The sequence below is a fragment of the Triturus cristatus genome, chromosome 5_1 (assembly GCF_964204655.1).
Source record: "Triturus cristatus chromosome 5_1, aTriCri1.1, whole genome shotgun sequence".
Taxonomy (NCBI): Eukaryota; Metazoa; Chordata; class Amphibia; order Caudata; family Salamandridae; genus Triturus; species Triturus cristatus.
In genome coordinates this window covers 801,777,147-801,789,482 of record NC_140587.1, presented here as the reverse complement: position 1 = coordinate 801,789,482, position 12,336 = coordinate 801,777,147, and the positions used below count along the sequence as shown (strand labels likewise).

Genomic DNA, 12,336 nt, shown 5'->3' with positions numbered 1-12,336 from the left:
AACCCAGCAGAGGTATAAGGAACGGCTAAGCAAGAAAATACTTGCTTTCTAAAAGTGGTATTTTCAAACACAAGACATAAAAATCATCTTTACTAAAAGAAGCATTTTTACATTCTGAGTCCTGGCATACTAAACTCCAATTCCCTATCTTGTCCCAATGGTAAGTTATGCTTATAAGACGGTATAAGTAAAACTCCCATTCTTTCCTATGGGACAGATAACCTTGCAGTGGTGAAAAACGAAATACACTAATTCACTACCAGTACATGTCCCACCTTTAACGTACACAGCACCCTCCCCACAGGGGTACCTTGGGCCTACCTTAGGGGTGACTTACAGGAAAGAAAAAGGAAGATTAGGGTCTGGCAAGTGGGTGCACTTGCCAGGTCGGTATGGCAGTTTACAAACTGCGTACAGACTCTGCAATGGCAGGTCGGAGTTAAATTTACCGGGCTACTTCTGTGGGTGGAACAATCAGGGCTGCAGGCCCACTAGTAGCATTTGATATACATGCCTTGGCACTCTCGGTGCACTGTGCTAGGGACGTACCAGTAAAGCAAATATGCCAATCATGGAAACACCAATTCATTACACAATTTACAACAGGAGCACTCGCACTTTAACACTGAACAGCAGTGACAAAGACACTAGACCAGCAAAAACAGAATCATAACCGGGAGGTCAGAAAGCAAAAAAAGACAGGAAACACACCAAAAGATGCCAGGTCTAACAGTTTGTGAGAAGGGAGGAATGCTGGAGCTCGAAGCAGGAAGAAAGAATAGCCTGGGTCAGTCCTAGTTTAGGAGAAGTACGTTAGTGGCTTGAAATTTCAGGTGCTTTGCAGCAGTTTTAAGGTCGTTTTAGAGTTTTTCATTCTATAAAAGGGTGTCATTTCGGTCATTCAACTCTTTCCGTATATTTCATTGCTTGGTTGTACACGACAGAGTGTCACTCTTGTCACACATTTGGTCGTTGAATGTCACTCATAAGTACAGTGAAACAATGGAAATAACAGTAAGCAGTCTGAAAACTTGGCAGCTGTGGACATGTTGTGCTACATTTTCAAAGACTTCTAAGTCACGCAACAAAAATGTTGCGCTATGCTGACCTATGTGTGCATACTACTATCGATATGTGCTTTATCTACAGCTCTGCCAAGTACCATGCATCTGGGCTTAGACAAACGCATTTTAGTTCTGACAGCGGAATCACTGCACTAAATTGCAATAGTAAACCATTAGAATCCCCTTCTCCGACTACGCTGAGGCATGCTCTGCCATGCTGCATTTATCAATAGCAAGCGTACTGCCAGTGAGTGGCTATGTGTGTTCAGACATGTACATACCATAAAATGAACTCTGGGCGCTGCACAGACTATTAATCACTTCACCTTATAAACCAAGCCTGGCAACAACCACCACGTGTCTTCTGTGACTGGCGCGTGGTGGACATAAACAGTAATAATTGCAGACCCAGCACTGAGTCTTAGTGCCCCACATGGAACTGGCCACGCTTTTCTTGTTTTCTCGCAAGGCACCTGCAGCACTGTAACCACACAGCAATTTCCCTGGAGAGGCAGAAACACTCGGACGTGTGCTGCAGCTTTTTTCCCCTGCTGCACCTGCCGTCGTAAAAGTGAATTCCATGCACACGGCTGAATCACCGACAGATGGAGTTTGCCTCAGGCAAGTAAAATTGTTTTTTTATTCTACAGCACATGCTAGCAGTAAAGCATTTTCAGCTGGTCTTCCCCCGGAGACTCCTCCACAGTTAGCTTTAGTATGCTTGACTAGGAGGCTGCCTGCGCTACTAGGGACCGGCGGGTGATAATCTTTGCAGTTCAGGTACCCTGGCGCAGCTGAATAGTGGTGATCGGGGCTAGTGGCTGGTGCACAGTGCGAGTCCATTTCGAGTGTGTGGGCGGCAGAAGGTTGGCACGCATCCATTGAGCAGCGAACATGTATGCATTACATATGGTAAGTCTTTCAGAGGTAGATACGTGTGGGCGTATGTCTATACAGCACATTCCATTAATCACAGTCCTTTTAACATCATTTAAACACTAGTGCGGTCTGCAGAAGCATGCCTGTATGACTTCTAGTCTTCACTTTGCATTCAAATTAAAACAAATGTTGGCGGCTAAACTTCAAGCACGTTCTTACGTTTTCTGTAATAAATCAGCTCTCGGCAAACAGAAAATTGGAAACCAAGAATTTTTTAAGCGTGTTAGAGAAAACGTGTTAATGGGCCGTTCGGATGATGGAAGATGCAGCACAAATAGAACTAGAGCAGCTGGCCTACAAAAGAGAATATATTTTACTCAGTTCCCACTTCCCCGAAACATTTCTGCCGTTAGCAAAGGGCTGATCATTGAGTAGGAGGAAGCTTTCGGTAGGGGGCGCAAATCGGCGTACTTCGCAAGTGGGAGGTTAAAGGAGGCACAACGGACTGCCAGTGGCGGGGCTAAAGATTGCCTCAGACTCGCCATGTCCGTCTTGCTGCAAAGCCCGGCCGGGTGGCTAGTTGACCATCTGCGTTTTGTGAACAACCAGTATAATCATGACCCGCGCCTGTGCTTTCGAGACGAATACTTTCAACTTCTGCGTCCTCACATCCCCGTACCAATTTCCGTTGACGCCACAGTGCCTGCGCTGGAAACCGAGAACTGCAAGGAGTTGCCTCATAGCCGCAAAAGAGTAAGTGATCTTTGGAAACAAAAATTGACGTTCTGCTGTCGTTCATTCACCCCCTCCTCCGAGGGCGGGGCCATTCTCTGTGCGCAGCGAAACTGCCTCATGGGCTTTGCAAACGTAGTGGCCATATTTGAATGGTAGCTCCTTGTATAGGTTAAGAAATAGTACCTCCCGGGGAAACCCAATCTTGCCTCCTCAGACCATTATCAAACAGTATCACTCTTTATGACTCTTCCAGATCCTACATTTTGTAAATATAGACGTGTCTGTTCCGGTTAATTTTGTGAATTATTGACGTTTTAAACAGATGAATAGTTACAACTTTGTATGCAAATCATGTAAGTCTGAGATGTCTGAAAGTGACTTCCTCAAATGTTCTTGCGTTTTCGGCCGCTCCTTGTATGGGTAAGCTTTTTGTCGGTGATTGAGGAGAGCGACTGCCAATTAAAATACTCGTCAAAACGGATACGATTACAACAAATATGTTTGACGTTCATATGCCAGGGTTTATAGGCTACTGACAGGTATTTGAAATGGGAAAGGATGATCTCACAGCTACAAACCAGTTTCTGCAGATTTCAAAACAAAGCACTTTAGAACCTTTTCTCACAAAGCTGTTTCAAGACACCTACTCATTTATTTAGAATTCAGTCTGAAAAAAAGACAGTGAATTCGTGAAATATATTTAATTTAATCTTCAGGACATTGCTCCTGCCTGACTGCTGACAAAAGGTATGATTTCATCCTGCTCAGCACAACCTTACGATATATGCATACATGCCAACATTTCAACTTCGATAAGAGGGAGAAATATGCGTGGGTGCAAAGACCTGAATAACGCATAACACAAAACGGGTCGCAGGAGTAACTGTGGTGTCGTGAGGCTTGTGTCACACACGCTCGTTATGCAGGCCAGACCCACGTGGTCAAATCAAGACTCGGGACACAGGTGTTGCTGGTGTTGCCGTCTCCGCTGCCGTGGCCTTTCTGCCGACGCGCAGGCGTGACGTCATATTTATTGGGGGGCAGGTTACGTGACCTGACGCGCACGCCATCGCGTGTCACGTCAGGTAGACTATCGCGACACTACATTCCTCCCCAACACACAAAAACCAAACAACAACCTAAGGTAGGTGACTGCACGCTGTAGCATGGAAAACAGTCTCTCAGTGTCCCGCAATCCTGCACACACTATTGGCAGTCTGAAAATAAAACAAGGAGAACAAACTGAAACAATCTTACTTGACATAGTCCCGTAACCGACAGGAGGGCGCGGGGTGTGGTCTCAGGTCATATCGCACTCCCCCACGGTCTCTACCCCCGGGGTCACCATCGGCGTCGCTCTCTCTCGCCTCTGGTACATCAGCCGCTTCGGGTGAAGTGTGCTCTGGCTGGCCCGGCAGCGGGTCAAGTTCATGACCTGGGGATTCTGCTCCTCCACTCGCCTGGTCCGCGAGTTCTCGGAATCGCTCTTCCCGCAGCATGTCCATCGTGGAATTGTCATGGTGTCGTTCACCCACCCCAGGGGGCCCTGGAATTTTCTTGAAGAATGACACATTCCTCGTGATCTGGTCGGCGCCTTTCCGGGCTGTCACACACGTGCCTCGAACTTTCTCCACTGTCCATGGCTGTGGTTCAAAGTTCAAACGAAACTTGCCCCCTGGCATCCGATTACGGATCAATACAATGTCACCTGGGACTAGGTGTGAGGACACAGCCCGCCGGCGGGCATCGGCTTGAGCAAAGGCTCCGCGTCGATGTTCATCAATGGCACTGTCATTGGGGGTTTCGGGCCTCCACTCTGGGTGATGCGGTATGGAGTCGGTGACAACCCGCCCCATCAGTAGATGCGCCGGTGCCACTCCCGTAACAGAGTGGGGCGTTTGGCGATAGCTGCGGAGAAATGTGAAGATTGCAAGTTCCACAGGGTGGCTCTTTTCGTGGGCAATCCGTATCACCTTATTGAGTGTCCTCATAAAGCGTTCAGCTTCTCCGTTCGCTTGAGGCCATCGGGGAGTGATCCGCCGGTGATGGATTCCAAGGGTCTGTAGGTATGCCGCGAAGTCCTGGCTCTGGAACGGTGACCCATTATCGGTTCTGATCTCTTTGACTATGCCGTGCGTTGCCATGATTTTCTCAAGCTTCGGGATTACTTCCTGAGCACTCAGAACAGTCAGTATTTCCACCTCTGGATACTTGGAGTGATCGTCTATGGCCACCAAAGTGTGCCGTCCATCTGGCAAACTGCCAAAATCGACGCTGATCCTCGACCATGGCCTCCGAGGGCGAGGCTCCATCACCACAGGGGCGGGCCGGGGCACCTCTCCGGTGACCTGGCACGCTGGACATTCTCGAACCGTAGCCTCCACTATTTCGTCCATGAGAGGGAACCATACTTTGGTTCTGAGCCGGGACTTAGTCTTGACCATGCCCTGGTGACCAATGTGGGCTAGATCCACCACTCTCTGGGTGAGGGACGTCGGGATGACTAGCCGGTGGCCTCTCAGCAAGCATCCTGTATCGTCTTCCGTCAGCTCCGTTCTCACATGGTACAGGCTCTCCATTATTTGCTTCGCCCGGGGCGTCAGACTTTTCCACTCCTCTCGGGTGCGAGTCCAGCTGTTGTCTCGGACTGCCACTCTCGCTCTTTGGAGGCACTCGTCTTCGCTAGTGGCCTGAGACAGGCTGGCCATGGACACTGGCCGGGGACATGACCGCGCCGTGATGCAGCGGACGTATTCCTCCGTTTCTGCCGCCCCTTCATTTCTTTTGGAGTCGCTGTGCGAGGGTGGCGAGATAGGTAGTCTGCCGGGTTTCGGGCGCCCGGCTGGTACTCAATCTTGCAGTTATAGTCCTGAAGTTGCAACATCCACTTCTCGATTCTTGGCGGCGGCTTAGTGGACGTGCCCGCGAACAGGGATACCAGTGGTTTGTGGTCTGTGGTCACAACAAAGGGTTTTCCGTAGACGTACAGGTGAAAGTGACGACATCCCCAGTGAATGGCGATCGCCTCTTTTTCTATCTGGGAGTATCTCTGCTCCGTTTCCGTGAGCGACCGGCTGGCGAATGCCACCGGGGCCCATTCCTCGGCACTTGTCCTCCGTTGTAGCAGGACCGCGCCCAACCCGACTGGACCTGCGTCGACGGCGATTTGCGTCAGCTTGGCTGGGTCGAAGAAGGCCAACGTCGTGGCTTCTGAGAGTGCCTGTTTGACTTCCTCGAACGCTCGATCCTGGTCACTGTTCCATGTCCAGGGAGTGGACTCTTTTGTGAGCTCCCTCAGTGGCGCCGTGAGGTTCGCCAGATCCTTGATGAACCGGCCACAATAGTTCACCATTCCCAGGAAGCTCCTTACTTCCGTGACGTTGGCAGGGGCGGCCGCTTCCTTGATATCTTTGACCTTGCCCGGGTCCGGGTTGACACCATCTGCCGAGAAGGTGTAGCCGAAGAACTGGATCTTCCGGCACAGGAACTCGCACTTCTCCCTATGTCGGGTGAGACCTGCGTCCCTTATGCGTCGTAGCACCTGCACCAGCCTCTCATTGTGCTCCGCCACGGTGGTGGCATGTACCATGATGTCATCGCTGACGTTAATCGCTCCGGGAATTCCTGCGATGAGCTCTTGTATCACATTCTGGAATACTTCCGCAGCGCTCGACACCCCGAAGCTCAGCCTCGTATACCGCCTCAGACCTACATGCGTGGAGAAGGTGGTTATGTTCCGGGACTCCTCGTCCAGCACTAGTTGGTGATACCCCAAGCGTAAGTCCAGCTTTGAGAACCACTTGGCGCCTGCCATCTCTCCGACAATATCATCGATGGTTGGGGTGATGTGTCGCTCCCTTTTGATGGCGGCATTGGGGAGCCTCATGTCCACGCATATTCTGACAGCGCCTGGCTGCTTGGGTTTCTTCGCCACGACGATCGGTGACACCCACGGGGTCGGCCCGGACACCTTCTCGATGATCCCCGCCGCCTCAAGCTTCTTCAATTCAGCTTCCACGAGCGGCCTGAGATGGAACGCTATGCGGCGATGCTGGAGGGCTATTGGCTGGACGGTGGGATCAATGTGTAGGTGGACTTCTTTGCCCCGGAATTTGCCTATCCCGTGGAAGATTTCCTCGAACTCCTCCAGGGTGTGGTGTACTGACTCTTGGTGTACCCCGAACGCGAACGTTACCACTCCCAGGTCTTCTGCCGCCCGACAGCCCAAGAGCATGCCTTGCCCGTCTTCAGTAACGTATACATTCGACGTGATGGACCGCGTCCCATGGGATATCACCGTCCTGAACTTTCCTCGTACCTTTAACGGCTCCTCCTGGCCATAGGCGAACACCGTGATCGTCGAGGGCTGGAGTGCGGGCTGTGGGCGCATGGACTTGTGCATGGCAGCGGCCATGATGTTGATGCTGGCTCCTGTGTCTACCACCGTCATGACTTCCTGTGATCCTACTCGGATGTTGCATTGCGGCAGTCTCCTAGTCCGGCGGGCCGCCGTGCCTATCATGTGTACCCGGTGTATGACCTTTTCTTCCTCTTCATCATCGTCCATGTCGCTAGCCCCCTGGCCTCCTTCCTCAACCGTGTTGACGGCTTGGCGGGGTTTTCGGAATCTCTTCGACCGGCACACTTTCTCAAAGTGGTTGAAGCGTCCACACCCCCTGCACTTGGTCCCTCGCGCTGGACACTCGGACGGGGTGTGAGGCGAGCCACCGCAGTACCCACAGGACTTTGGTTGTTCTTGAGTGGCCGGGCCTGGTCCTCGTCGGGGCCACCTCTGTTTGGGTTTGACTGCTACGGCGTTGACCGGCTCGGTCTTTACTGGCACCTGTAGGGCCGCTTCCATGTGCGCGGCGCGCGCTTTAGACAGTTCCTTCGTTCGGCCCATCGTCAGGATGTCAGCCAGGGGCTTACCGGACTCCTCCAGGATCCTCTCCCTCAGCTTAACGGACGCACAGCCCTGTATTATCTGGCCTCTTATCTCCTCCGTCTCATCCCGAAACCCGCAGGTGGCCGCTAGGTTCTTTAGGCGGGCGTAGAACTTGTCGAGCGACTCCTCTGGCAGCTGGCGCGCTTGGCGAAATATGAAGCGTTCATAGTCGCGGTTTGCCATTGGCTCGAAGTATTCATTGAGCGCAGCTATTAGCGTCGTGTGCGTCTTGGGGGTGGCCTCCGCAAGCGTCTTTACGATGTTGTGAATCTCCTTCCCACCTAGGTGGATTATCATTGCGCGTTTCTGATCTCTGTGGACCTTCGTGGCCTCGAAGAAGATGCGCACCCTGTCCTCCCAGTCTCTCCATCGGGCCGCTACCGTTGACGGGGACCCCTCGACAGAGAATGGCTCTATTGGCGGGATGGTCGCCATGTTGCACGTGCGCGGCTTGCGCTTGGCGGGACCTTCCGCTCACGTGTGCCCTCGCGCTGGGCGAGACCTCCTCCACCCCTTGACAATGGGGTTCTCCGATGTGGCTCCCCCGTGGGTGGTAGGACTGTCCCCTATGCGCTGTGTGGGACTCCCTGAGGGACCTCCTGGGAGGCAGGGCTATGGAGACCCGGCAGTACTGTGTCCTGAGGGCTTCTCATGCAGGCAGGGGCAACCACTGTGAGCCAGCAGCTGAACAGGAGCGCTCCGGCGCTTCCGCACGCGTCCACCGCAGGCCCGTGACGCGGGGGCAGCAGCGCGCGATCTGGCGGGGCACGAGCACCGCGAGCGAGGATCGCTCTCCGGCCGCCACACCAACCAAGCGCACGGAGCAGGAGCGAGGGCACGCCCGCCCTCGTCGCCACTTTGTGGTGTCGTGAGGCTTGTGTCACACACGCTCGTTATGCAGGCCAGACCCACGTGGTCAAATCAAGACTCGGGACACAGGTGTTGCTGGTGTTGCCGTCTCCGCTGCCGTGGCCTTTCTGCCGACGCGCAGGCGTGACGTCATATTTATTGGGGGGCAGGTTACGTGACCTGACGCGCACGCCATCGCGTGTCACGTCAGGTAGACTATCGCGACACTACAAGTAACTAGGAGAGATTTTTTTTGCCATCTTCAAGAAATAACTTCTGCTTTATAGAAATAGGTCATATATACACCTGCAAGTAGAATGTAGCATGCTCACTTTCAGGAAGAGAGTCATATGTATTAATTTCATCAATGCATGACAAGTCAACATAATGGGAGAAACTGTATAAGCCAATACACCTGGAAAAAAAGACCGTGACAAATACAAGGGAGTAATGAAGAAGGCATCAAATTACAAAGAGGTGCTTTTGCCCACAGTACACTAGTTGTGTTCTTGTTATAATCTGAGTCAATACATGTGACAGTCTGTAGCACTAAAGTACAAATCTGTATACCTGGAAGATGAGATGGTGCTGAAGATGAGGTGGAGAGAGCACATTGGAGCAGATACTCCTGTTTGCACACTGCACTAATATATTTGAGTTAAAAGTTTGTGAAAATATGGGGGCACAAAATGTTCTAGTCTGTATGAACACTTGGAAGGTGAGCTGGTAACAAAGATAGAGGGTGGTAAAGACGAGAGTGGTATAATAAATTGAAGCAGAGACAATATGGTTCTTACAAAGGAGATGTGTTATTTATGTCACTGGTTTTAGCTTTAGTGACAGGAATATGAACGGAAAGAAAGTGTTATGGTCCAGGGACATTAAGACCCTGCAGGACAGAGTTCTCTCAAGTCCACAGACAGGACATTGGACACTATACATTTGGGGGGATGGGGAAAGACTGGTAGCATGGGTAACAAAGGGAATTCCACAGCAGGATAAACACAGGACAGCTTGGGTGATAACAGGCTCACCCAAATATAGAAGAACAAATGGGATGAAGAGGGATCTATTTAATAAAGAGTAGGTGTACTACACTTCTGGCTCTGTTTCTTTTTCTGTCATCAAAATCAAGGACATGAAAGCAACAATTTGTTTGCAATAACATTTTATTAAGGTTTCAGAAATGCTCATATTCAAGCAACGATGTGTTTCAAACTCTTAGAGCACTGAGCAGAGAGATATTCATCAGTGTATCATATCGTTGGAACAACATCTTACGTAATATACACTTCCTTAGACAGGAACTATTTTGATAGAGTTCTAAGACCTACTAGTGAGGCCTGTGCATGTGGCTTTTTTGCTGCATGCAAGAGAGGTTTTGGTGGCTGCCACTGATAACAGACAGCTTTTTGTGACTTGAAGACATTCAGTTTTGAGGCTAGGATTCCAACTAAGGTGTTTCTTGTTCCCATTAGTTCAGCGTAAACCACACTTTCTTCTCCAGAGCCTTTTTTACCTCATCAATACTGTATGGGACAATAGCCCCATTAATTATATGACTGGCTTTTGTCCTTCCACAGGAGAATGTTCCAGCTATTTTTGGATCAGGAAATATTAATTTGAATAGTGAACCTGCATGATCAGAGACTGCTAGGGGTATATTATGTTCTATTAGGAAGCCAATAAATAAAACTTCAGCTTTTATCACCTTTTCATCAATATCCTCTGCTGCCCGACCTCCAACCCAATTGTTAATTTTTCTAGTCTGAGTCTGTGACAGTTCACAATTTTTGTGTTTTGGTGTATTGACATGCTTTAATACATCATTCCTGCCACCATGAGTAATGCTGAAATCTGATGCACAAATTTCACCAAATGCACTGCCTGGCCCATTTCTAGATTTCAAAATGAATGGAAATTCTTTTTGCCATGTCTCTTTGAATGTACAATCGTACTTCTTTTTTTTTTCTCCACTTGGAGGTGTGTGATCTGATCGCTTTCAGCTTGTGCTCAAACACTATTCCTGTATTATCCAATCAAAATAAGGTGTATAAAAAACACCTGACCTGAACAGGGGCTGATGGCCTAACTTGTATCAAAGCAGTGACTCGTTGTAGTTGCAGGCTTGTACTAGCCGTAGTCTGGCAACAATTTACAAGTTCAACCTGTATGAAATCAATACCAATAAGAGAGTACCTGCTATATCCAATCACAACATATCTATGTTACCCAGGTTATCCATGTAAAGGGAAAGGATAACAATATGCAGTATAATCTTGTGTGAAAGCTCCGCCTATGCAACGCCTTTGTTTAACAAGCATATTTTATCAGTCTGGCTCCACTTCAAATCCCAGTTCCTAATAAAGAAAGCAAATGACTTTTGTAGGAAGCTGGCTCTGCAATATACTGTACCAAAGTGAGGTATATTGTGCACAAAGTCCAGTGGAACCCTAAAGGTAGGCAGAGGTAAAGTCAGATAGCACCTCGCTCTCTATTTGTGGTAATGTGGTCGGGCAGTAAGGCAGTATCAGAGGACAGTGTTAAGCATTTGTTGTACCCACTCAATCAGCAAATGATTTCACACACTCAAAGACTGAACTTCAGACCAATTGGTTTTGTATAAATATATTCTTTTAGTTATTTTATTTTTCTAGAACCAAGCAAGCTGACACATGTAAGTTGATAAATACTTTGCATTAAATACACAGTTTGAAATGCAATTGTAAATGTACTTTGAAGTGGTTACAGTTTGAATTACTGGTAATGCAATACTGTGAAATGCTGTACATATACTTTGTATCGATTTTGCAATAAGAATTACAGGTAAGTTACTTTTACGTTACTTTTGAGATTACTTTTTCTACACATTGTGATATGCCTAGATGTCACACTGGGACATTTCCTAGAGAACAGGTAAGTAAAGTCAGTTTTGCACAATTGTTATTTTTCAGGTTTCCATACAAACCAACTCCACAATTAGAACATTTTTCGGAGAAAAACAGTCAATAGGTTCCTATGTAGAGAAATGAAGTTAATAGTTACCAGGTAAGTAATCTGTCTTTGGAGTTGAGCTTCTGGGGTTAGAACAAGGGTTCCCCCAGGGTCAAGGATGCACTTTCATTACACCCTCAGCGGCACTAGGCCGGCCGGGTGCAGAGTGCTGAGGCCCAATGTTATCCAATGATGGATAGGGGGCCTCCGGATGGTGGCTGCTGGCAAGCAGGCCACTGGGTTGTGGGAGCAAAGGTCCTGGACTTTAGCTCAGGGCAAATGGGGAAACAAAGTAGCACCAAAGGTGCATCCTCAGCGGCACTAGGTCGTTCTTTTGCTCACCATGCCGCCCCATTTTAGACCCAGCCATATGCAAATCAGTCTTGACACTGTGCCTCATGGGAACAGTCCAGACTCCACTGCCAAGCCAGGTCTTCCCTGGACCGGAAACAAGCATCTTGGGAATTACACACGTAGTTGCCTTCCCTATTCCGACACTACTCCACTCCTTGGGATCCCTACCCCCACTGGACTGCTCACTACACGACAATTGCTTCCTTGGGCGGAGGGTGGGGTGACCACAGTGGGTGACCTATTTGATGACGGCACATTAATGGGCCATGGTAATTTTGCACAGCATCATGGGGTCACGGCTGCATTGTACCTATTGCATGCCACACTCATGCAGTATGTGAAGAAACATTGGGCCCCACACAGGGAGGAGCCCCCACGCCACGAAATGGTCATTATGACCTACCTGATGGGAAACGGCCGCCACCTTACCAAATGGCTCTACAAAGGCATTACCACCCACACCAGAATCTCACTGATGGGTCTACACCATAAATGGGCTGCAGACCTGGGGACAGG

At 49.5% G+C, this 12,336-nt stretch overlaps 1 protein-coding gene across 2 annotated transcripts in view; it reads left to right on the top strand.

Moving 5' to 3' along the window:
- Positions 1-1,835: 1,835 nt before the first annotated feature.
- The window catches only part of METTL4 (methyltransferase 4, N6-adenosine), a 284,442-nt gene continuing 273,941 nt past the window's right edge, over positions 1,836-12,336 (top strand). The window contains exon 1 of one of the 2 annotated variants that reach the window (XM_085605821.1): positions 1,836-1,976. In XM_085605821.1, coding sequence (XP_085461947.1) covers positions 1,959-1,976 — 18 coding nt within the window. In that variant the 5' untranslated portion in view covers positions 1,836-1,958. Of the gene's footprint in view, positions 1,977-2,364; positions 2,697-12,336 lie in introns of those variants that run through there. The other variant, XM_085605820.1, reaches the window with a different exon arrangement.